Raw genomic sequence first — 27,273 nt, 5'->3', positions numbered from 1 at the left:
TGACTTATATTTCCAAGATGGCGACCTTTCTGGCCGTCAACTTGGTGAAGTATCTCTGCACTTGCGGAAAGCGCCAGCCTATATGTAGATTATATTTGTGTCGCCATTGCTTGAAACTGCGGTGTGGAGAGTGTGTTCAACATGAAGTAAGTGGTTTGGTTCTGTTGCAATGTCTTTAATTCAGTAAAACGCTCTTTTTGTTTTAGACGCTCATTTTTCGCGCACCTAGAACACCGGAGCGAATAATTTATTATCATTTTTAACAGCAATGATGTTTTCACGTATCTTTGAATACTCCACAGGTTGACACGCCATATTGCCCGAACTGTTTGGAAAATCTACCTTCTGCTGAAGCCAAAATGAGGAAAAACAGGTACGATTAACTTGCGAATGAGGATGCCTGTCTCGGTTGTGATGCTGTCCAACCAGCGGCAATCACAGAACGGTGTATGATGTGTCAGTCGAGGCATTATATATACGTGAGAACGGAGTATATATCATACACAATCTGATCGGTGTTTCACAAAAACTGATTTGCAACATTTCTTCTCGGAGCAAATTAGTGATGACCCCAGTTTCTTTGATATCATTTTACCCTGTAATTCATAACATATGATCCATATTCAGGCAAAACCATGTCAAACTTAGACAGCTGTCAAATGTTTAGTCTAAACCTCCACCTCTAATAAGACCAACAGTTTTACAACTGGAATAGCCTGTGTTCTGTGCTTCAATGCATGTCGTTTTGGTACGGGATAACGAATGACATCACGATGATCACCCTAATTTGCATAAAGATCTGCTACTACAGTCATGTCTTACTGGGGACCTAATGGAGTCTTACGCTTATTTATAATATTTTTAGTCAACAATTCATTTGAGAAAACATAGGCCCACCTCAAACTAAACATTTCCCCTATGCAACACTTGTACTTGTAGTTTCCTTCCTGTCAAATTTTAGATGCAGCAACTGTTTTGACTGTCCAAGTTGCGGCCACACGTTGATGACTCGTGCCACCAGTCTCATGGTAGCAAACCCTGATGATGCCAACAAGTCAACTCCCAAAAAAATGTACTACATGGCCTGTGGATTCTGTCGCTGGACTACACGGGATGTGGGGATGGCGGACCAGCTCTCTTGTAGGTTTACATGGCCAACCCTCTGTTAATCATTGATTATTATGCACAGACAATTTTACAAATCTCCTTTACAGTGATTCCTAGACATAATGCTCCTCAATGTACCTCTAGCCCAGATGCAGCTCTGGGTAACCAATGGCTCCAAAAACTTCATTAAGAATTTCCCTAAAAAGCCTGTAAATAAAGTAACAAATAAATTGATGAGATTTAATTCCTAGTCACAGTACTCGTGTGTATTTGTTAAGCAAGTATGTTCGTGATACATTGTACAATGTTGTATCCATTATGCCTTTTGCTCCGGTTGTGTAAAACATAATGTTTTGTCGGATCTTAGGTTTTCGACGTCATACGTTTTCGGACAGCCATGTTTATCATGATTACTCACGCTTTAATTTGTTGCTTCACACAGACATTGTAAATACGCTGATGAGGGCTTGCTTTTAAGAGAAAATTGTCTTTTATGATGATTTACCGTTGTTCATGTGATTAGAGAGAAAACTACAAATGTAGTTTGGAAACAGACCATGTTCCTTCTGAGTAACCAGAATATAACAACTGTTTGCTTCCATATTGAACATCCAGTCATAAAATAATACTATGATTCATTTACACTAATACTAATTGATATTGAGTATTGAGTATTATTATCTAATTTTCGCATACATTTTGAATCATCATCTACGATCAAGGTTACATAGCTCTACATTCATGTCACGTGTCACTGTTGAAATAATTATGTTCCTTTCACTACCATCATTGCGTAATGTGCTGATCATCAGCAATGAATATCTGTATATCGCTCCTTCCTAGAACGTGAGGTCAGGATCTTGGACCCCAATGGCAGCAGTATATTGAGGAACCACTGTAATTTCTAATTTGGTTTCAGCATTTCCCACTCCTTATGATCATGTTAATAATAAATTTTTAGCCTTTTCCTATCTCACACTATGCATCTCTTCTTTCTTCTTCAATCATATGCGGAAACGTGCTTAAACAAAGTTTCCAGCTTCCAAAAACAATTCACTCGAACACATCCCAGCATCACCATGGTCACCACCCAAACAAATGGTGTCATGCACTGTAATGCTCCCAAATTTCCAAACAGACAACCAGTTAAAAGCCTGTTCATTCCAGCTCCCCTGTATCAAGCAAGAGAAAAAAGAGGACACTGCCTGCACTTTATTCCCACTCAACGGGACCCCAGGCAAGATTCCCAGTAACTTCTGGTTCTTTTCGTGGCTGTGGGAAGTGCCGCCGAGGACAGCGAGAGTCCAAATCCTCTTCTGGACGTATTGTTTCTTTCTCCGGTCCCAAGGTCATTGGCAAGTCTGCCCCAAGACTCATCTAACAAGTAACTTGACACAGCTTCGGCCCGACTTGGAGCTTCCGCCACCAGTCATGCTCATTGTCGACTGACCCTATACGGAAGACTTGGTTTATTTGCAAGAAATTGGTCCATCATGGATGATCCTCCAACTCGCACCTTCTACAGACCGGGTATAGACTGCCCTTGACTATGACTCAAAACCCCACAATGTCCACTCCGTTTACCCAAGCGTTCCTGGACAGCCAGCTCCTGATCCTCGAAGGTACTATAGATGCGTTGCTTGCAGAACGTGCTATAGAATGTCTCAGTCCGGTTCCCGTGACTTCAGGGTTCTACTTGCCAATTTGTCTAGGCCAAAGAAGGGCAGTCTCAAGCTTCAGCTCATCTTCAACATGAAGACCCAAAATGCATTATACCAAGAAGACCCTCCGCATTTCCATCAATCTTGCACCTTCATATGATCATTAGTCCAGACGATTTCATGGTCAGTCTCTAATAACAGGATATGTACCTTCAACCCTAAAGCTTTTTACGTGCCTCGCCTATAACAAAGTTCCTCCAAATTCGTGGAATCATGTTCGAGTCCTGCGTAGACTCAAACGTTCTTCTACAACATCTCAAGTTCAAACGTAACATCTTCTTCACTAACTCAGTTGGCTTGTCAATGTCCTTCGTTCTTCCCACTTCATGATCTAGTCTGGCAACACCGCAGTCGTCTGGTACATCAATAAGATGGGATGGACCAAGTTGATGTTGCTCTTAATCAACTTCTTCCAGTTGATCGACACCCTCTACATTCAGGTCGAGCGAGGCACATTCCAGGGGTCTCCAACGGGATGGCCGACTCCCTGTCCCCACCCATCAGACCATCACTTACAGAAAGGCGTCTTCACCCATCCATCTCTTGGTGGATCTTTTCCTGCTCCCAAACGTTGATCTGTTTGCAACAAGGTTCCATGCTCAGCTCTCAGTTTGTGTCACCCATGCAGATCCTCAAGCTGGGATCACGATGCACTGGCAATCTCTTGGGAAAGCCTCAACATGTATGCCCTTCCTCAGACCGGCGTTCTACCATGACTCCATTGATCAATTTTAGTAGTGCCCGTTTTACCAATTTGGAAATTTTTCTCACAAATTGAAAATTTATATACTTATCCTATCTCACACGCTATATGCAGGACCGACTATCTCTGCATCACAGGTAGGTCCCCCAGCATGTTCGCTCTGGCAAAGGAATGATGTGGCAGGGGTAAGCACGTGATCAGGTCATGAAGGTCGCTATGCATGGGACCCATTTGTTGGGGTGATGACCATGGTGAAGCAGGGAATGGGATGTGTTTGGGTGAATTATTTTTTTTAAGCTGGAAACTTTGTTGCACTTTTCCACATGGAATCGAAGAAGAATGAAGAGATGCATTTCTTGAGATAAGTATATAACTTTACAATTTATTGGAAAATTTCCAATTACTTTATTTCAGTGTTATGTTTAGCAATATTCCAGCAATGTCATGGTTCATCAATGAGTATATTGTTTTTCAATGTATGACCCAAACCAACCTTATCTTTATTTTCATATCATATCAGAACATTTATTCATGCATTTGTTGTTATTAATGCCAGTGTAGATCTGATACGTTTATTCATGGACCAGTGACTATTTGTTGTTATTATTGCCAGTGTAGATCTGATACGTTTATTCATGGACCAGTGACTATTTGTTGTTATTATTGCCAGTGTAGATCTGATACGTTTATTCATGGACCAGTGACTATTTGTTGTTATTATTGCCAGTGTAGATCTGATACGTTTACTCATGGACCAGTGACTATTTGTTGTTATTATTGCCAGTGTAGATCTGATACGTTTACTCATGGACCAGTGACTATTTGTTGTTATTATTGCCAGTGTAGATCTGATACGTTTACTCATGGACCAGTGACTATTTGTTGTTATTATTGCCAGTGTAGATCTGATACGTTTACTCATGGACCAGTGACTATTTGTTGTTATTATTGCCAGTGTAGATCTGATACGTTTAGTCATGGACCAGTGACTATTTGTTGTTATTATTGCCAGTGTAGATCTGATACGTTTAGTCATGGACCAGTGACTATTTGTTGTTATTATTGCCAGTGTAGATCTGATACGTTTAGTCATGGACCAGTGACTATTTGTTGTTATTATTGCCAGTGTAGATCTGATACGTTTATTCATGGACCAGTGACTATTTGTTGTTATTATTGCCAGTGTAGATCTGATACGTTTACTCATGGACCAGTGACTATTTGTTGTTATTATTGCCAGTGTAGATCTGATACGTTTACTCATGGACCAGTGACTATTTGTTGTTATTATTGCCAGTGTAGATCTGATACGTTTACTCATGGACCAGTGACTATTTGTTGTTATTATTGCCAGTGTAGATCTGATACGTTTACTCATGGACCAGTGACTATTTGTTGTTATTATTGCCAGTGTAGATCTGATAAGTTTACTCATGGACCAGTGACTATTTGTTGTTATTATTGCCAGTGTAGATCTGATACGTTTACTCATGGACCAGTGACTATTTGTTGTTATTATTGCCAGTGTAGATTGATACGTTTACTCATGGACCAGTGACTATTTGTTGTTATTATTGCCAGTGTAGATCTGATACGTTTACTCATGGACCAGTGACTATTTGTTGTTATTATTGCCAGTGTAGATCTGATACGTTTAGTCATGGACCAGTGACTATTTGTTGTTATTATTGCCAGTGTAGATCTGATACGTTTACTCATGGACCAGTGACTATTTGTTGTTATTATTGCCAGTGTAGATCTGATACGTTTATTCATGGACCAGTGACTATTTGTTATTATTGCCAGTGTAGATCTGATACGTTTATTCATGGACCAGTGACTATTTGTTGCAGCCAGTGGAGGATGGCAGGACCAGGAGAATGAGCAAGTGAAGCGGGTAAGACTACACTCCTCTTGGTCCTAGGCCCCACTTCCGCAGAAAATGTAAAGTACCCCTGCATGACAGCATTTCATTCCTCATTATTTCCTTTGTACGATTAGGGAACAAAACTTACACCTGTATATTTTTCCGGTTATTTCCTCAGTGACAATATTTCTTTTTGTTTGTTTGTTGTTTAAAGCCGCACTTAGCAATATTCTAGCTATATGACGGCGGTCTGTAAATAATCGAGTGTGGACCAGACAATCCATTGATTGACATTATGAGCATCGATCCACACAATTGAGATACAATGACATGCATCAATCAAGTCAGCGAGCCCGACCACCCGATCCTGATAGTCACCTGTTACAGAAAGCATAGTCACCTGTTACGGCAAGCATAGTCACCTGTTACAGAAAGCATAGTCACCTGTTACGGCAAGCATAGTCACCTGTTACAGCAAGCATAGTCACCTGTTACGGCAAGCATAGTCACCTGTTACAGCAAGCATAGACACCTGTTACAGCAAGCATAGTCACCTGTTACGGCAAGCATAGTCACCTGTTACAGAAAGCATAGTCACCTGTTACGGCAAGCATAGTCACCTGTTACAGCAAGCATAGTCACCTGTTACGGCAAGCATAGTCACCTGTTACAGCAAGCATAGACACCTGTTACAGCAAGCATAGTCACCTGTTACAGCAAGCATAGTCACCTGTGACGGCAAGCATAGTCACATGTTACAGCAAGCATAGTCACCTGTTACGGCAAGCATGGGTTCCTGAAGACCTATTCTAACCCGGGTCTTCACGGGTCTTTTACAGCTGAACATGATCATGATATGTTCACAAGTGACATAAACCATGCAGTTATTATTATTTCCATTAACAACTGATTAAGGCCAAAGAGTTTGAGGACCATGCTACGGTAATGAATTCCTGATCCTAGGTTATAGAGAGTTGAAACATGAATGATATTCATCACTCTGTTCTCATACAATGAGTGAACTGGAGACAGGTGGACCAGTGGCCTAATTGCAACCTTCTGTTGCTTGCCATAGGTGTGTTTGTTGTGGGTTTGACCATAGTTTTGATCTTGGTTTGTCTGTATCATACTCACTGTGGGTTTCTCTGAAGTGGTCAATGTCTATAGCATGCATTGGAGACTCCTACAATATTAAGCTGACATGCCCTGATTTTGCTATGTCAACAAATACTGTTCAAAGAGTTTTGTAAACCAAACTCACATACACTCACTGTATAAAGGATTGAGTGTTAACAGTGGGAGAATTATTGATATTCCAACAAATCAAGTTTTATGCACTGATGTGCCATACATCTTTCAGATGAACTCCCTGTTGGATTACCATCCAGTAATGTGCTATACATCTTTCAGATAAACTCACTGTTGGATTACCATCCAATAATGTGCCATACATCTTTCAGATAAACTCCCTGTTGGATTACCGTCCAATAATGTGCCATACATCTTTCAGATAAACTCCCTGTTGGATTACCGTCCAATAATGTGCCATACATCTTTCAGATAATTTCCCTGTTGGATTACCATCCAATAATGTGCCATACATCTTTCAGATAAACTCCCTGTTGGATTACCATCCAATAATGTGCCATACATCTTTCAGATAAACTCCCTGTTGGATTACCATCCAATAATGTGCCATACATCTTTCAGATAAACTCCCTGTTGGATTACCATCGCCAGATGTCCCAGCGTGAGAAAGCAGAAAAAGAGCGCAAGAAATATGTTAAACGGAGGACTCACCTTTACTATTCAGTAAGAAGTGTTCATTTCTACAAGGCTAGCAATGTGTAATTATGTTACTTTTTAAACTGATCCCATCTCACATATGTTGAACATACCCCCTTTGTAATGGAAGATAATTTTCTTAATTTTGCTTCTCTAGGATAAGTATGGGCTGACATCTGTAGCTGCTGCCAAGAGAAAGTCCATTGCTGCCATGTCAAATATGAGGTTAGTACACAGAAAATGTGTAATGTATCTTGTTTGTTTGTTTGTTGTTGTTTTACTCCGAATTCAGCAATATTCCACCTATATGACTGCAGTCTGTAATTTATCAAGTCTTGACCAGGCAGTCCTGTGATTAACATGAGCATCGATCAATTAGGATGCAATGACATGCATCAACCAAGTCACCAAGTCTGACCACCTGCCTCTGCTGAAGATCAATTCTAATCCAGTTCTTCACTGGTAGCCTAATTCGGTCGCCTTGTATGACAATTCTACCCCAGGTCCCCACAGGTCAGTGTTAGAAATTGGCACTAGTCCTGTAGTCCTTGCAAAAATGCCCAGGTATCATTAGGACAAGTAGAAATGTGCCTTTTTTAAGGGCTTTGCTGTATGTTATCACTGAGGACTAGTAGAAGACCAAAACAGTTAGTTTCTATCGCTGCAGAATAGTAATGTGTCTTCAAAAACTCACATTCATCATATTTATTCAAGACACAAGAAATTATGTGATGCCTGAATAATGTGATGAGGTTAGGATTATCAGACAAACTCTAAGTTAATAAGGTGCCAGTCTCAACATTGTCTTTCCAGTGCTAGTTGATGTTCATGACAAAATGTAGCATCATATAGTGCACACAAACACTGCTCTCTTCCCAGTAGTCTTCCAACTCGTACATAGCCTGTTTTGATATTAAGTGTAATCAGAATGTCAGTGTTACTTTAGTTAGGCTTGAACATGGAAGTAATGAAATTCACATTAAGGATTGAAATACAAATTTGAGACCTGATAATTTCAGTATTAAGGATGGGGATGAACCTCCTGCCCCGGTCGAGCCTGGGGAGACTGTCACAGACTTTGACTCTCTCCCTGATGAGATTTTCACTGAGGCTGTGGATTTATCGAAAGGTAATGGAGCCTGACAACAACAGAAAATACCTGTCCCTGCCATGATGGTGGTGGCCTTGTGCTTTAAGCCCCAAAATCTGAAAAGGGGGCATTTTAACATTGTGCTGTATGGGTGTACCTCTGGAATACCGGGGCCACGTCAGAAAATTCCTAGTGTGAACCCTGACTCTGTATATTATTCAAGTCAACCTTGTTAATGACATACAATCAGCCAAGTGACCGTGTCAGACCATCAAAGACATTAAGAGTGCAAGGGCCTTTTTCTATTTATATATTTATGTCATAGACAAGTAAATATTTTTCTGAATTTTTTGGTAACATTTTGGAGTATTTGCCTTTGTTGTACATGTTTCACCTCTGTCTATCATTTAAAGTATTTGTGTGTTGATTCAGCATCAAGCATGAAGCAGAGACTGGCCACGCCCGAGTTCCAGCCTCCAGGTGCCTTGAAGCTCTACCCACAGCACAAGCACCTGTTGATCAGGAAATCTCTCAGGTGCAAGGTGAGGAGGAACTGACAGAAGCCTTTGAAAAGCCTTCTACATCATTGATGTAACACACAGGATTTATGTATCTAATTGTTGAATCACTGAGGGAAAGAGACAAGTTTTTGTTGCAGCACATTATGTTTGATTTGTAGTGCACAACTTCATCTAACATCTGATATGTATTCTTGATGGATTAGAAGTATTTATTTCATACCTAAGTGTGAAAGACAGTTTTCCTAAGTTGAGAATAGTGATATTTTCATTGCTGTGAACATAACAATTGATATTTCATCCCATGCTTGTCGTAAGAGGCGGCTATGCTTTTTGTAAGAGGCAGCTAACAGGTTTGGGTGGTCAAGCTCGACTTGGTTGATGTATGTCATTGTATCCCAATTGTGTGGATTGCTGCTCGTGATATCATTCACTGGGTTGTCTGGTCCAGACTCGATTATTTTCAGACCGCCGTCATATAGCTGGAATATTGCTGAGTGCAGCGTTAAACAACAAACAAACAAAAGAAAACACTGCTGTGAACATGACACTTTGAAAGAACTATTTTCATACAAGAGTGACCTCCCCTCAAATTGTCTCCCTTTATTATAAGTGTCTGGCCCGTTCACAAACTGTTGACTTCCGTATTACATTACTTCCACATTGACAAGGCAAAAATAATGACAGATGGTCATTTATGGAGTTAATGTTTCGTATTAAATTGTAAATGTTTTATTATCCCCCGCCGCGCGAAAGCGCGAAGCGGGGGATATAGTATTCACGACCGTCCGTACGTCCGTCCGTACGTCCCACCTGTTTGTTGCCGCGATATCTCAAGAACTAAACACTGGATTGTCTTCATATTTGGAACTATGGTGTATATACAGACTCCGCAGACACCAGTCGGTTTTGGTGACCTTGACCCCATTTTCAAGGTCACAGCAGGCATATCTGCTTTTGGAGTTGGAAAACGGTGTTGCCGCAATATCTCAAGAACTAATCTCTGGAATGTCTTCATATTTGGACCTATGGTGTATATACAGACTCCGCAGACACCAGTCGGTTTTGGTGACCTTGACCCCATTTTCAAGGTCACAGCAGGCATATCTGCTTTTGGAGTTGGAAAACGGTGTTGCCGCAATATCTCAAAAACTAATCTCTGGATTGTCTTCATATTTGGAACTATGGTGTATATACAGACTCCGCAGACACCAGTTGGTTTTAGTGACCTTGACCCCATTTTCAAGGTCACAGCAGGCATATCTGCTTTTGGAGTTGGAAAACGGTGTTGCCGCAATATCTCAAGAACTAATCTCTGGAATGTCTTCATATTTGGACCTATGGTGTATATACAGACTCCGCAGACACCAGTCGGTTTTGGTGACCTTGACCCCATTTTCAAGGTCACAGCAGGCATATCTGCTTTTGGAGTTGGAAAACGGTGTTGCCGCAATATCTCAAGAACTAATCTCTGGATTGTCTTCATATTTGTAACTATGGTGTATATACAGACTCCGCAGACACCAGTTAGTTTTGGTGACCTTGACCCCATTTTCAAGGTCACAGCAGGCAAATCTGCTTTTGGAGTTGGAAAACAGTGTTGCCGCGATATCTCAAGAACTAATCTCTGGATTGTCTTCATATTTGGTACTATGGTGTATATACAGACTCTGCAGACACCAGTCGGTTTTCATGACCTTAAATTAATTTTCAAGGTAACATTAACTTAATTTTCAAGGTAACAGACTCCGCAGACACCAGTTGGTTTTGGTGACCTTGACCCCATTTTCAAGGTCACAGCAGGCATATCTGCTTTTAGAGTTGGAAAACGGTGTTGCCGCAATATTGGTGACCTTGACCCCATTTTCAAGGTCACAGCAGGCATATCTGCTTTTGGAGTTGGAAAACGGTGTTGCCGCAATATCTCATGAACTAATCTCTGGATTGTCTTCATATTTGGAACTATGGTGTATATACAGACTCCGCAGACACCAGTCAGATTTGGTGACCTTGACCCCATTTTCAAGGTCACAGCAGGCAAATCTGTTTTTGGAGTTGGAAAACGGTGTTGCCACAATATCTCAAGAACTAATCGCTGGATTGTCTTCATATTTGGTACTATGGTGTACAGGCGGGGGATATTTCGTCACTCTGTGACAAATACTTGTTCAACTCTTATTCAACTCAATCGAGACTGTTCATTTCGCAAAGTGCCATTTTAGTCACTTGACCAGCGTGTATTCTTTCGCTTCCAACAGCAGTCTCAAAATTTTCAAGAATATTTTTTGTTAAAGTTGACACTTGAAATATCCTCTATTTCTTCCATGTTATTTGATGTTAAAAGCCAGTTTTTAACGCGTCTTCTGTATGGTATTCTTCAGGAGTGTGAACATAACCTGAGCAAGCCTGACTTTAACCCAGTCTCCATCAAGTTCAAGATCCAGCTTATAGCACTGTAAGTTGCATGTACATTTACTTTACATACAAACAAACGTGAAGTAACGTTTTGGTGTCACACATCTAATTGTGAAGGCTACAGAACATGTGTTAAGGCATCTTCCCAGGGCAAGTGAGTTAACTGACTATAATTATCGATCAGATCGTCTTGACCAAGCGCCGCCATTTTGTTTGAAGCAAATGCAATTGATACGAGAGGTGGAATCTGATTGGTCCATAGGAGAGGCATAGAAGGGACATAACTCGTAATTGTCACTGGTAGTGCTATGATCGAGCCCAGGAATTCCAGCCTAGTTCAGCAAGGGGGGATACTGGACTTTTAAAGTCAGTTAACTCCCTTGCCCTGGGAAGATGATGTAAAAGGTGAAGAGCGATACGTTGGAAGTCATGTACCATTTCACATTTCCATTATTACTGTAGTAATAGAGTTTTGCAGTTCTTAAACATTTCTGAGTTTTATATGTGAAAATCTTTTGCACTGTATTTAGTAAAGATGTTGATTACCTCTTATTTTCCTTCAGGAACCATGTCCCAGAGATCCGCATCCTGTCACCAGCTGTCTTCCTGCCACAGAAGGTGGGTGTTACAACATTTTCCTTGTAGCTTCTTTGAGAGGCATTTAGAAGTTGGAGTACTAAGTAAGGATAAGATTTATGGATGAACAATTTCTTTATTACAATTAGGATGACGTTTTGGTTGAGGTTCTGACACCTTGCATGATAACAGTGTTAGAACCTACACCGAAACGTCGCTCCTAATTGTAATAAAGAAGTTGTTCATACATAAATCTTATCCTTACTTATTTTCCTTGTAGCATACATTAATTTAGAAAATGGTTGCCCCACAACAAATTCCCTCTTCTTTTTTTTAGCTCACCTTACTGAAAGTCAAGTGAGCTGATGTCATGGTCTATTTGACCATTGTCTGTTGTAATCTCTGAAACAATCATCCCAATGAGTCTGAAACTTCACCACTTGATCCCACCGATGATTATGCCTACTTTGTTACCATGGGACCCATGAAGATCCGGGGTAGAATAGGTCTTCAGCAACCCATACTTGCCCTAAAAGGCAACTCTGCTTGTCTTTAGAGGCAACTAACGGGATCGGGTGGTCAGGTTTGCTGACTTGGTTGATGCATCTCATCGATCCCAATTGCGTGAATCGATGATCATGATGTCAATCACTTGATTGTCTGGTAAAGACTTGATTATTTACAGACCGCTGTTATAAAGCTGGAATATTGCTGAGTGCGGCGTTAAACAACAAACAAATAAACAATTGTTACCATGGCCCATGCTCCAGATAACTTTTTGAGCAATCGAGTTTTTACTCTAGAGTTTCTATAATAATTGGGTCATTACATTTTTCTTTGGGTAACCAATATGATTCCACTCATCTATTCATCACTCTATTCGTTTTTTCCCCATAATTGTGAACATTTTAAGATTTAAAAAAAATGAAATAATGTTTCAGATGTATATAACTGTTCTAAATATGGCCTTGACTCGGAAAGTAAATTAGCTCATAATTGTGTTTCGGAAATTAGCTCCTTTGTACACATGCTGAAAAAGCTTCATTGGGTATTTACGTGAGCTGTTTTTATACATTTGAGTTTTTCATTTAATGCATGCGTTTCTGTACGGAAGTTAATTGAAAGTAATTAGGTTTTGCATATTTTGGGGGAGGGTATCTTACACAAATATGCAGCTTATCTGTAACTCTGCATGGCACTATGTTTTAGCCAATAAAACATGCCAATGAAAACTGGAATAGCTATCCATTCACGGAACACATATATGGCAGAAAATGTAACTTTGAACAAAATGGTCCAACACTGAGATTATTATCCACTTGAAATGCTCAGAGCATTAGGTGCAGATTACATTCAGCTCTGTCCTTGCCAAATTGTTGCCCTGTGTGGTCACACTTGAATTGGTAAAATAATACATCGGGCATTTCAGAAGGAAGAAAACAATCTTATCAACTTATGAAACAGTCACAGTCCCAGTTGCTGATTGTGTTTGCACTTGTTGACACATTGTTTCCTTCCCAACAGGAGACCTTGGTCACGCTGACACTGAGCAACCCGTCAGTGTACAATACCACGGTGCACTTTCTGTCCCTGGATGATGAGAACGAGACTGGCGACGAGGTCAATGCCAAAGTAGGTCATATAACAAATCAAAACAATAGTGTTGTGCTAAAGTACTGTCGGAAATGCTACAAAACCGAATTTTGCCTGTTAAAAAAGGGTATAATTTTTCACAGACAATACTTTTGGATTCCAAAACCACAACCTTCCAATCCTCATCCTGTTTCATAGCTCTTAACTATTCCATCATGTTTCCAAGTAAATATATTGCTACCCCACGTACATGTTAATTAAGTACAATAACAGCAATATCTTGAGACCACCCCTAACTCAGTGACATTTGCACTTGTGAGAATGCACGGAACGGTGTGAGATCATAACCCCAGGTTATAGGCCATTTCATACATGCATGACAACACCCGAATATTTTCTAAGTTGTTCATCATTTTACCCATCAAAGTACATTTTAAAGGTAATCACAGTGTCAGTTAGGACAGGCTAGATTAGGGCAATTTGCATTATTTTGATATATGCTCTTTTTATAGTCCTATGATTTGTTTTTATTAAATGAAACCAGAAAAGCAGTTTTCTAGCATTTCCGACAGTACTTTAAGTGTAACCAAGGGAGTTTAAAAGTTCGCAGCTTTTATTTTGGTCTGTAGATTGTGAACAGGAGGAGCAGCACAAATAGGGATAGAAAGTAACATTAGCCAAAATGATAAGGCTAGTGATAATTTCTCTCCCTGCCTTTATTAAGGCATGTATTCATAAATATTCACAAAATGTGAATGTTGGTCAAGAAGTTTCAAAAATACCCCAAAGCTGTAAATGTGGCAACATTGAAATCACAAATGTGGGACGTTTTGTAACAGTTTTGAAGTAAGATAAGAATAAAGCCACTCGGTGGTAACACTTGAATGATTGTTAGTTTTGTTAGTTTTGTCATTAAGTGGTACATATTTGAATCATCTCTTCATAAGGTACTTACTTCTCTATATGTTTCTATTGTTCGCGTTTCTTTTGGCGGTCATTATAGAATGACATGTCTTATATTTGAACTAATAAACTTCAAGCTAGCACTCATGTTAATTGACCAATGGCTGATCAGGAAAGCAATATCACATTGGAGATAACATTTTATTGCACACGAGCTGTATTTCTTGTTGGTGTAAGGATAACAAAATAACCGGTTAATAACTTAAATCCTAAAGCTAGAGGGTACATTATCATGATGATGGTTTACGTCATGAAATCGGTGAACTGAAAGTTTCTGTGAACAGTAAATGCTGATGGTCAACTGTGCTCTGCATGTATTCAGATGTGTTTTTGGAGGTGAGAGATTCGGAGCCTGGTAACGTATACTATTGTTTGTCTGGAATGCTATGTATGTACTGACATACTGTCCATGTACCTCCTCAGTGTGTGCTGCCAAAGGGAGAGTTAGTGATCGCACGTCGTGACGACGCTGCCATGTACGATGATCAGAACCAGCTGCAGCAAGAGTTCAAGGATGACCCTGGGTGAGTCTCAACTATGGAGATATAGAGAGAAGGTGTTACAAAGCTTCAATGTTTTACATTAGGCTTAAAAAAATAGAATAACTTGTTCTCAGGCAATGACATTTGAAAATATAGTGCGGGCGGATGGTGGTTTTTTTTGTTGCTTGTTCAAACTAGTATCAAACCAAATAAACAGTTGTGTTCCATGAACCTGGGAAAGTGCCTCCCTACATAAACAAGCATACAAACTCCTATTGCTACCTTACCATACCACGCGATGCGCAGTAAAGCAGTGCACATGGTAAGGAAAGTAACTGTGTGCTTTATTGGATTGCATTGTTTTTAAGTATTAGGATTTTAGTTTTTGAAAATGGAATTAAACACGAAACGTGCGGCAGGTTTAATGATGATGTGGGTGGCGCCTGAGAACCAAGACTATTACTTTTTTTAGCCTTACAATAACCTGGTATGAGCATCGCCAGAACACAATGGTAGGGTTTGCACAAACTTTGTGCGGTAAGTTTAATTCATTCATCATTATTTTAATTCGGTAATAAGGCCTCAGGCTCTTGTACAATTGATAACAAATATTATTTGTACAATGGGTACAACATATCAAACTAGAGACAGGTATGAAGATCAAAGAATTGACAGATCTTTGATTTAAAAATTTATATTCTGTATAACCATCCCCACAGATGTTAAGGTTACTTTGTGTGTATGCTTCAGTCCCTCATCATAAGAAGAGACCCGTGAAGATCTGGGGTAGAATATAAGTCTTCAGCAACCCATGCATGTCGTAAGAGGTGACTAACGAAATTGGGTGGTCAGGTTCACTGACTTGGTTGATGCATGTCATTGTATCCAAATTCTGTGGATTAGCTAGGTTTGGACAGATTCCAGCCTAATGATTAAATCAAGCCAACAATTTCAAGCTGAATGTCGGGACAGTTTCCCTCTGTTGAAGAGGAGCTGGGCTCCGGCCATTTGTCAGTTGTAGCAAGTTGGATTCAAATCACCAGCAACCAATGCCTGTCAAAATAAGTCATTAACGGGATCAGGTGGTCAGGTTAGCTGGCTCGGTTGATGTATGTCATCCCATCCCAACTGCGTAGATTGATGCTCATGATGTCTATCACAGGATTGTCTGTTCCTGACTCAATTATTTACAGGCTGCCATCATATAGCTGGAATATTGCTGAGTGCGGAGTTAAACAACAAACAAACAAAACAAAATCATAAGAAGATCTATGCAATGCGTGACTAGTCTCTGTGATCTAGGGACTATTTCCAGTCTAGGCCTAGATGTTCTCAGTCACTTGTTTAAAACTGAAACAGTTTGGAATTTGAGGGTCTCCAGTGTATTTGTTATGACTGCCTGTTGACCCAAGCCTCGTCCCCCTTTTGATGTCAGGATGTCTGATTTGTCTCCCCCTACAGTTTTTGCTTCATGATTATCCCTCATAGTTGTTGATGATGTATGGACATGGTTGATGTGTGGCCATGGTTGATGTATGGCCATGATTGATATGTGGCCATGGTGGATGTGTGGCCATGATTGATATGTGGCCATGGTGGATGTATGGCCATGATTGATATGTGGCCATGATGGATGTATGGCCATGGTTGATGTATGGCCATGGTTGATGTGTGGCCATGGTTGATGTATGGCCATGGTTGATGTATGGCCATGATTGATATGTGGCCATGGTCGATGTATGGCCATGATTGATATGTGGCAATGGTGGATGTATGGCCATGGTGGATGTATGGCCATGGTTGATGTGTGGCCATTGCCATGGTGGATGTATGGCCATGGTGGATGTATGGCCATGGTTGATGTGTGGCCATGGTTGATGGTCGATGTGTGGCCATGATTGATATGTGGCCATGGTGGATGTATGGCCACGGTTGACGTATGGCCATGGTTGACGTAGGGCCATGGTTGATGTAAGGTCATTGTTGATGTTTGGCCATGGTCGATGTGTGGCCATGGTCGATGTAGGGCCATGGTTGATGTATGGCCATGGTTGATGTATGGCCATGGTTGACGTAGGGCCATGGTTGATGTGTGGCCATGGTTGACGTAGGGCCATGGTTGACGTAGGGCCATGGTTGATGTGTGGCCATGGTTGATGTAGGGCCATGGTTGATGTAGGGCCATGGTTGACGTAGGGCCATGGCTGACGTAGGGCCATGGTTGATGTAGGGCCATGGTTGATGTAGGGCCATGGTTGATGTAGGGCCATGGTTGACGTGTGGCCATTGTTGATATATGGCCATGGCTCTAGTAGATGATAGTTTTACCATTAAGATGGAAACGAAGTAACTACTATTCAAGTGAACTTTTATTTTCAGTGTGATAGCATTCCGGAAGTCCAACAAGATTGGCATCTTCATGAGAGTGAAGCCCAACTTGAAAGAGGGGGATGTCAAGGTAAGTGATGATTATGGTTTATTGCTATAGTTTATTCATTCATACATACATACATACATACATACATACATACATACATACATACATACATACATACATACATACATACATACATACATACATACATACATACATACATATCTATATATAAAAGATAAATCACAAAGAACAATGAAGAAAGAAGCATGATTAATATCACCATAAAACATTGTCCTTTCATGACATCATTTCTGGAGATTTGAATATGCGCTCGCAACTTAATGACGTCATATATTGGACGATATAATTTTAGATAGGGAAGTGTCCAGTGAGTTGTTCCCCATAGATGTAGCTGGGGTACGCAGATAAACGCAGTGGCCAAACGATCACATCTGAAAGTAGTAGAGATGTGACAATTGTTATTAGGAGAAAAGGTACACATAATCAAAGTGGGAACATGTGGGAAACACCAATACCAAACCCACCTGTTTATAAAATGGACTTGTCAGACATTGCCGTGGTCGGATTCTGTTTAGGGAGTCGTCATTATTAAATAATAAATAAATAAATATATGACTCGTGGTCGTTTATTGTGCAATAAACAACTCCCACTCGTTTATTTCTTCAGCAGTGCCTAAATAAAGTAAATATAGTCCTTGTCATGTCTCTAGTGTTAAAACTTGTAGATATAAAGGGTCCTGGATTCAAATATAGGAACAAAGCTCTATGTTAACACTGAAGCATCAGTTGTTTGATAGTGGTTCAAGATATTTCAAAGCATGAAATGTTCTTCATGAGGTATTTCGTTTAGCAGATGTAATTTCTTTGGGATAGGCATATCTCCATTGCCACTAAATTGGCTAGAGCTCGGTATAAAACAGTTACACATATATTTCACAAATGCTCCCCAAAATTCTGTCCTTTGATTCTCCTCATTCTGTTGAACAAACTACTGACTGAACTGTTCCATTGGTTGGTGGAGTTGGTGCTTCTGATTCAGGTCCGCCTGGAGAGCGGAAGGTCCGGGGTACGATCCCCGACCGCGTCATACCATAAGACGTTAAAAGATGGTACTTGTTGTTACCTGTCTGGTGCTTGGCATTAAGGGGCTAAAACAAGGACTGGTCCGCTCGGAGTCAGTATACTGTGTCTGAGTGGGGTATTCATGTTAAACTGCGGCATGATATCTCAGTGAGCTAGCACTATACATCGGCATCAGTCCGGACTAGTACGAGCAGCACAAACACACACACGTACATGCACGTCGCTATATAAGTGCAATAATCTTGGATACGACGTTAAACCCCATTTCACCTCACCTCACCTCTGATTCAGGTAAAAACTGATGTTTAGTTCATTTCTAGGGTCTTTTTGACAGTGGTCAAACTCAGGATGTGATGAGAAAATTCTTATTAATAGTCTTGCAAACCGTGTGAGTCCAAGCATATTTAAGTCATTAGAATTAATGATTTATTTGGCTGGCTAAAAGGTTATGTCAACAAGTTCAACAGCTGGCTGCCTCTACCACAATGCGGGGGCACGGGTGGCCCAGTCGTCTAAGGCGCCGCGATTCGCTGTGCAGAGTTGCGTCCCCTGGACACGCCAGAAACCTATGATTGTGGGTTCGAATCCCGGTTCACCCCGATTATGTTTCTAGGTTTGTCAGCACCATACCCGTGCTTGTGGGTTTCACCGAAGTGGTAAACGTCCGAGACCTGCATCACTTCGGGCTTTCCTCCCACATTAAGCTGACACGCCGTGATATAACTGGAATAATGTTAAAAGCGGCGTTAAACCAAACTCACTCACTCACTACCACAATGCTAGTGATGTTGCCTGTCTCTGGGTTTGAGACAAAGCTTGTTAGAAGAGAAAATAGGAATTAGGGCTATGCAAGTTATTCTGTTCATACCTCTGTAACCACTGAAATTATGTAACAAATGTTATATTTGGGGTAAAACTTTCTTAGTAAAGTACATATTCCAGTAATTTTGGGGGTTGAGTCCCATGTTTTTTAGAATTTTCTTAACTTTAACATTTATGCGAGCAAAATCGCACATGCCCCCCCCCCCATGCACATAAATATTGAAAAGGGATGCAAAAATAATTCAGAGTGCATCCACTCTGATGCAGATAAATTTCATATACATGTTAAGAACAAAAGCCACTACCAGGTATTTCATAATTGGTGCCACTTTAAGTTAATTTACATCCATCATTTAAAAACTACCGTATACAGTCGAATCCTTCATAATCTTCTTGTGTGAGCACTTGTAGTTTCAGTTGGAGAACGCAATCTATTTTTAACTGACTGACTTATAGAGTACTCTATGCAATTTTTTTACATTTTTCTTGGACCCCAGTTTTGTTTTTTAAAGTGGGTCCCCTACGATTAAAGAATTTATATCCCCTGCTCCCCAAAATAAATAATCCAGGTAAATCACTGACTTATCTATTTGAACTTGCTTGTTATTTTAACAGATAAAAACAGTATTGATGGTAATGTGGTTGCTAGACTGTAGTCAACACTATAAACATGTACATAATTCAAGTTTGTAAACTGGTACATACCAGGGTAGTGACAGGGCTGTGAACTCTCCTCGGAAACGCAGAAAATTGCGTTTTTTAAAACAGTAGTCCTCGGAAAAAATTATCTTCCTTGTAAAAATATAATCAAAGATTTTAAAAAAATTCGCCAAAAACATTATTGTGTTTCCCTGCAAACTGTCGCAGATTGTCCTGGTTTTTTTTATCAGAGCTTTCAGCATCATATATGCCTTTACTATTATTCATGACACATAGGGTTGAAGTTTATGGTAGGATTGCTCCCAGACCTGGCGGGTAGCCAGGTGCGCGGAAGATATGCTCGATTCTTTTAAAAGTACTGATTTAACTTTGAAATTTTATTGTATCCGCCATCTTTGTTTATTTGACTTGACTTTTGCCATAGACTTTTCTTGTAGTTATGTTTACTGTATAAAACTGAAGGGTTTTTAGCTATGTTCCCCAAGTAGATAGCTATTTCCATTCAAGCTAGACTTACATCTAGTCTGTGGAATGAACATACAAAGGGCGTTGAATAAGTTTTGCAACTTGGGCATTTGTGTTTACACAAACAATGTCAACCCAACTTGTGGCAGGTGTGACACTGGTCGTAACATCAGGTCATAACAAGTTCCAGACACAACAATAAGTTAGATGTGATGGCTTCATTCACCTAAGGGTTGTCACAATCATGGATTCTCTCAAACATGAACAATGCGCTGCAAAGTGATGGGTAAGGATGCGCCTGACTATTCCACAGTTTGCTGTCAGGCAGGCCTTCAGATGCCACCCAACAGGAAACCATAGAAGAAAGAAGATTATTTACTTGGAAAGTTTATATTAACATTAGAATTGAATGTTTTGTACATAGTGGTTGCAATCAGACTGATCACATTTTACCAGCTCATACCTCACAGATATCAGTTGTTAAGATTTCATTTTGACAGGACCCAACTTGTAATCATTTCCCTGTACATAGTTGTGTGATTAGTGACACTGCTGCAGAAGGAAGTGCCTTGTGTTCTGCACCAATGAGGAGCTAGGTCAAGCCATTCACTGGTTAGTGGGGAAACCCCCATACATATCTGTCATTTAAGATATGTGGACTTTGTTTATAGCTGAGCCATTTTCTTTTTGTACTTTAGGTAATCATTAACTGTTGGATTGATAAACATCATTACATTGAGCTTATCAACATAGGGGTGTTTCAAGTATCTTTGTTGTTTAACGCCGCACTCAACAATATTCCAGCTATATGCTGGCAGCCTGTAAATAATAGAGTCTGGACCAGAAAATCCAGTGATAGACATCATGAGCATCAATCTACGCAGTTGGTATAGGGTGACATACATCAACCGAGCCAGCACACCTGACCACGTGATCCCGTTAAAAACTAATTTTAACAGGCATGGGTTGCTGGTGATTTGAATCCAACTTGCTACAACTGCCAAATGGCCGGAGCCCACCTCCTCTTCAACACAGGAAACTGTCCTGACATTCACCTTGAAATTAATCATTAGGCAGGGATCTGTCCAAACCTAGCTTATCCTGATTTTGGTCTATAAAAATTACCATGCCAAACAAAAAGGGCCACAATTCTACTACATAAATTTATAATCAGTTATTGTCAGTTAGAAATCCAGACTGAAACTGTGTCACCAAGGACCAATTCATCATGCTGTTGACTAATCTGGATCTGGATTGACTAATCACATTGCTGTCTAACCTGGACCCTGTCAGTCCCTCACAAGTCTGGTGCAGCATGTTGAGACTGGTTCCATTGTAGTTTCAAAGTCCAAATCCTAATAAACGTTAAGTTTATTATTATGATCATGATGTTATACCATGTCATGTGATTGACTTTCTTTGATTTTTTTATCCTCCAAATGTAGTGTGTATATAGTAGGGTTGGGATAATACACCAACTGTGTGATCCGATACATATCACGATCCCTTGCTCACGATCCAATATGTTTTACGATACTTGTACGTGCTCTTATCTGTGGTGCGTTAGTCATCTTTTTCATAGACAGGATAGTCAATGCCTGGCACACTGACAATTTACAGTTGGCAGTGTCAAGTATGGCTCAATGGATGAAAATAGTTACCTTTTCTCTACTTATTATCCCCCGCCCAACAAAGTTGGCGGGGGATATAGAAACGGGCTCCGTCCGTCCTTCTGACACGTTTCGTTTCCGGAGCATAACTCAGAAACCATTCAATATTTTTTCATCAAACATTGCAGGTCTGTCAAGTACATGCTGAACTGGTACCTTTTGCTATTTATAAATTTTATAAAAAAAATTTTTTACGTTTCCATGTCAACAAGAAGGACTTAGGTTCTGTGAGGGTAGGGTTCGTTTCCGGAACATAACTCATAAACCGTTCAATATTTTTTCATCATACTTTGCAGGTTTGTCAGGTACTTGCTGAACTGGTGCCTTTTGCTATTTAGAAATTTTAGAAATTTTTATTTTTTACGTTTCCATGGCAGCAAGATGGACTTAGGTTCCAAACTCTTCTTTTTTTTTACAATTTCCATGACAAGTTCCACCTGGGTTAAAAATGGTTAGGGTTTGTTTAGATTTAATTATATCATAAATTCTGCAACAGGGGCGGGGGATATAGCCACGTTAGTGGCAAACTCTTGTTAGTGTTTAGTGTACCAGCCATTAAAGTAAACATTTAGGTATAAATTAATATTTTCTACTTAGTGTGTGGCTGTATCATGAAGTAAAATATCACAATCCACTGATTTGTTTCATTTTAACAAGGACCTTTTTCTGAGATTCACATATTTGATTTAAAGTAAATCTTGGGATCATGACAATGTAGTCTAAATAAACAAAGCAAAACTATTTTCATAATCTATGCTACAAGCAGAGAGCATTGTAAGATTCTGACTATATCATTAGCAGTGTCTATGAATCACTATCAAATAGTTAAAATACCAGGTGTTCGCGGATATCCTGCCCAAACATTGGCACCAGTCACAAACACATGAAAAGGCAAGGCAAGTGTTCACCTGTAAAGTCACAGGAACATATGGTACAACTACAAGTCAAAATAGGGAAATGCATCAGACATCATTTTTGTCACTGATGGGTCACGTTTGGAAATGTCCTCCACATGTCTACTATTAAACGTCTACTATTAAACGTCCTGAAAGCTTTACAAAGGCCATGAATTATGTTACCCACGAGTTGTACAGCATCTTGTATGTTGGCAGGTGCGTTTCCGGATGCAGCACGAGTACCGCAACACGACCACGGCACTGCAGAGTGAGGACAAGGAGCCCCAGATTGTATGGCTGGAACACACCATCTACATGGCAGTCGGCCAGATACAGAGCAAATAGAGGGAAGCAGACACAGGGGAAGAGTAAGCCAACTCACACTGATCAGGGCCCACTTGCACAAAGTGATCTTAGCGCTAAGATGATCGTAACTCACATTCTTTAACATTGGCTTACTATAGTCTTATAGCTAAGATTGCTTTGTGCAACTGGGTCCAGGAGTCTGGTTGACTCGGACACCTCATCCAGTCTACCATTAATAATTGAAGCAAACTATATATTCTGTCTTTGCGCACCAAAATTTGTGAAGTCTTCAGACTTCCTTGTCATCTGGTTGATGTGACAACATGTCACGGTTGACTGAAAGTCAATTTGTTTCGTGTAATTGTGTAACATCCTTGAGATTATGTCAGCGGTTCAGTTTAACTCCCATTAGATTATCAACACCCATAATCACAAATGTTTGATGCAGGAATACTTAACAGAAGCTTGTTTGAGCTATGAGTGTCATCTACATCATATGCCAAGTCGCATGTAATGCTCTGTCAGCCTTGAACATGTCATACAAGTGCAATATGTGTGTCTGTGTTTTGTCAGTAACATCACTATCAGCCATCTCAGTGGAAGCAGCCTGTTCAGTGTAGAACCAACGAGTTACAACAAATTACAGTGTATCCTCAACAATGAGTGAATGTCGTAAGCCCCTAGACTTTGGCAAGACTTGCAGAATTCATTCACAAGAGACAGATAATTCGTAAATTCTAAGCTCCAAAATATATATACTACTCAAAGCAAGTTAAAGAACACCCACAATTGGAAGACTGTGTGTTGCAATATTCACCAGGCATGACAGTTTAACTATAGTCATGTGAAAAAATCAAGTGGTCTTTTCCTGCTCGGGGTAGTATATATTACTCAATGTCATTTTAAGAGGAAACTGAAGAAAAATCTATGATATGTCAACCTTTTAGAGAGGCTCACCTATTGTACCGATGACAATGTAATCACGTTTTGATGCCATATCATATTGTTCTCAACACTGAAATAGTGTGACATCATATTGCTCTTTTGACCAATCAGCACTGAGATTGCAAAAATATATGTGCAAATATCAGAAAGTTATTACCCTTAATCTTTCTACCCTACATGGTGATATCTAAAAATATTGCTGGTTAACTCTGGAGTGGTTTATTATGATTTATCTGTGGTGCTTATTCATGGATATATTCAAACTAATATATCTTGAGTACTTACATTGGTAAAGGTTTAATATTCCCATTTATGTTTGGTCCCCATCTTAATGTTGTAGGGTATAGCCACTTTGCCTCAAGTCTCCATGTTTTCTCTAGGTTTCCACTGAGTAGTATTTATTTCCTTGTATAGAAATGCATTTATTGGAAATGTTTTTATTTAAAAATGTATATTGATAACTGTTTGAAATGGAAGTGGTGAATGGAAAATTCTGTACAGTTCTGTGAATATATAGGCAATGATTGAATGATATAGTTAATGCACCAAGACTACATGGAGTAGTTGTCATGTTCCATTAGATGCAGTTGCAGTGGTGACAGATGGTATTTATTTCCTTATTGCTCATTGAACTGGATACAATAAATAAACATATGAATTGGTTCTATTTTTGATCAGGAAATAAAAATATTGTCATACCCCCACCCCCCAACCCCCTGTTGTTATTATTATCAACCGGAACTCAGTTTTCCTTCCTTCCCTGAAAGGAGTCTTGTGGAAATATCAGACCTCTGATTCTTATCATTGCATGTTGTCAACTACCACAATGTCAGCCCCTGTCCCTGTTCTGTCAGTGTCACAATATTATCAATTATGAGAAATAGATTAGATAGTAATCCAAGTAATCCAAGTAAAGGGAAAGTTTCTAACCACATTTTCATTTGTGTGAAGGATCTTGTAATAATGTCTGACGTATTGGGTGTACAGTTCCTGCAAGGAACATTCTGTTATGAGCCGTAAATTCCCCTTTCTACAGTTCCTTCTACTCGATGAAAGACAAATTGCGATGTGTGGCTGTGGCTAAGTCAGTTGGTATATGAGGAGCTTAAAACAATATTTCCTCACTATTGCAATAGTTGTATAGTTGTAACAGTAGCATGATGGCAATCTTTACCTTCCCACAGTTCCTTGCCATTTTTATTTAACATGGTGTCCAAGCTTAATGAACCTTAGTTCAGTGGAATCCTCAGGAAATGAGTTACAGGGGGTAGTTATTCCCGTGGTGGTGAAGCCCATTTCTTGTGTCCCCTGCCACAATGCTACTGGACTGTTGCTAAAGTGGGGTAAAACTCACTCCCTTCGTTTCTCTATTCTCTGAAAAGTTTTGATACCAATATGCGTCTTCAACAAAGATGTTTGAGGGAAAATGAATGGTAAAATAAATCATTATTGCATGGAAATTAACTTTTTTCTCATACTTCTGTTTAGAACGGTCGGGGAACGTATTAATGTTAAGCATTGATATTTTAATTTGTCGTTGCTGTATTGCTACTGGGGTCCTCGGACAGTTTTCAATACATCGACAGCTAGATCGATTATTACACCCCTAGTTGTCATGTGTAAGAAATCTTATTGAGCATTGAAGAAATGTACCACTGTCAAAGTTGATTGTTAAAATGGTGACTCTATTTATCTTGTTTATCTCTTGCTTGATGCTGATGTTTCAAAGTGCTAATAAAGCCTTAAAAATGTTGTTTTGTTTTTGTTTCTGCAATGCTGTGTCCTTCAAAGGTTCGAGACCCATTAAGATCCGGGGAAGACTTGGTCGCCACCAACCCATGCTTGACGTAAAAAGCGACCATGATTGTTGTAAGAGGCGACTAACGGAATCAGGTCGTCAGGCTCGCTGACTTGGTTGATGCATGTCATAGTATCCCAATTGCATGGATCCATGCTCATGATGTAAATGGATTGTCTGGTCCAGACTCGATTATTTACAGACCGCCGTATAGGTGGAATATTGCTGTGTGCAGCGTTAAACAACAAACAAAATCAAAGGTTCAATGTATGGTTTGAAGTGACTATGAGAGTATGTGCTCCATGGAGGTAGATCATCATTGTCTCTTGTGTTTGTCTGGGGTTCTGTGTGCACACTGAATTTTTTAACTGTTTCTTGTGTCCTACCAGCAATATATATTTATGTAAATAATTGAGTCTGGACTAGACAATCCAGTTGTTGATATTGTAAGCATCCATCCACGCCATCAGGAACGATAACTCAACATCATCCAATGTCATCGAGTCTGACCAACCGATTGACTGACTGATATAGGAGGTTTAATGTGCGCTTTCCGACTGTAGCGTATTCCGATCCACATGGTTGGCTCGTACAGCTTGCATAGGTTGAAGAGGACCCATTCCAACCCCAAATATCCATGGGGCCCTACTCGACAATGTCGCATAACCTTGATCAGGCTCTGCAGACTGTAGATGTTGGTTTGTTTGTTTGTTTGTTTGTTGCTGAACACCACACTCAGCAATATTCCAATTGTATGATGGCAGCCTATTGATAAATGACTCTGGCCCAGACATTCCAGTAGTTTAGAAACTGAAGCCAATCAATTATTGATTATATCAATTAATTGGAACAACTTATGTGTTCCTTATTAAAAGAAGTTCACATCCCTAAAATCTCTTGTGTTCATCACATCTAAATGCCATTCAAAGACTTGTACATGCACTTTGATATATGTCACATTAACTTTTTATATACTCTACCTCCAGTATTGAAGCAAATATATTTGGCTGTGAAGACTGTTTCATTCCAAACAATAGGAACAGGGTCCTTCAAAGTGCTTTAAGTTATGTAAGACCCATGAGGGCGGTCGGGTAGCCTAGTGGCTAAAGCGTTAGCTCGTCATGCCGAAGACCCGGGTTCGATTCCCGACATGGGTACAATGTGTGAAGCCCATTTCTGGTGTCCCCCGCCGTGATATTGCTGGAATATTGCTAAAAGCGGCGTAACACCATACTCACTCACTCACTCACTCACTAAGACCCATGACTAATTCTTCCATTCTTGCTCAACTTGCACTTCATATACAGGGTCAAATGAAGTGCTGATGTTAATTGTCGGAATGTATGCAAATATCAAAATAAGGGAAATTAAGATGAAATAGTTCTGAATTGGTTCTATTTTCTAGACCTG

The 27,273-nt window shown here is 39.9% G+C and overlaps 1 protein-coding gene across 1 annotated transcript; it reads left to right on the top strand.

Moving 5' to 3' along the window:
• Nucleotides 1-14: 14 nt before the first annotated feature.
• LOC139468569 (dynactin subunit 4-like) lies at nt 15-25,818 on the top strand. Its single transcript, XM_071250633.1, has 14 exons — nt 15-146; nt 303-373; nt 962-1,140; nt 5,385-5,428; nt 7,109-7,210; nt 7,341-7,408; nt 8,203-8,312; nt 8,706-8,815; nt 11,173-11,246; nt 11,770-11,824; nt 13,307-13,414; nt 14,762-14,862; nt 17,200-17,278; nt 23,031-25,818. Exons 1-14 carry the CDS (start codon nt 18-20, stop codon nt 23,157-23,159), a joined length of 1,359 nt encoding a protein of 452 aa, XP_071106734.1. The 5' UTR covers nt 15-17; the 3' UTR covers nt 23,160-25,818.
• Nucleotides 25,819-27,273: the final 1,455 nt, after the last annotated feature.

The sequence above is a fragment of the Haliotis cracherodii genome, unplaced genomic scaffold (genome assembly GCF_022045235.1).
Source record: "Haliotis cracherodii isolate W230 unplaced genomic scaffold, xgHalCrac1.p SCAF_2, whole genome shotgun sequence".
Taxonomy (NCBI): Eukaryota; Metazoa; Mollusca; class Gastropoda; order Lepetellida; family Haliotidae; genus Haliotis; species Haliotis cracherodii.
This window is presented reverse-complemented; position numbering and strand designations above follow the sequence as displayed.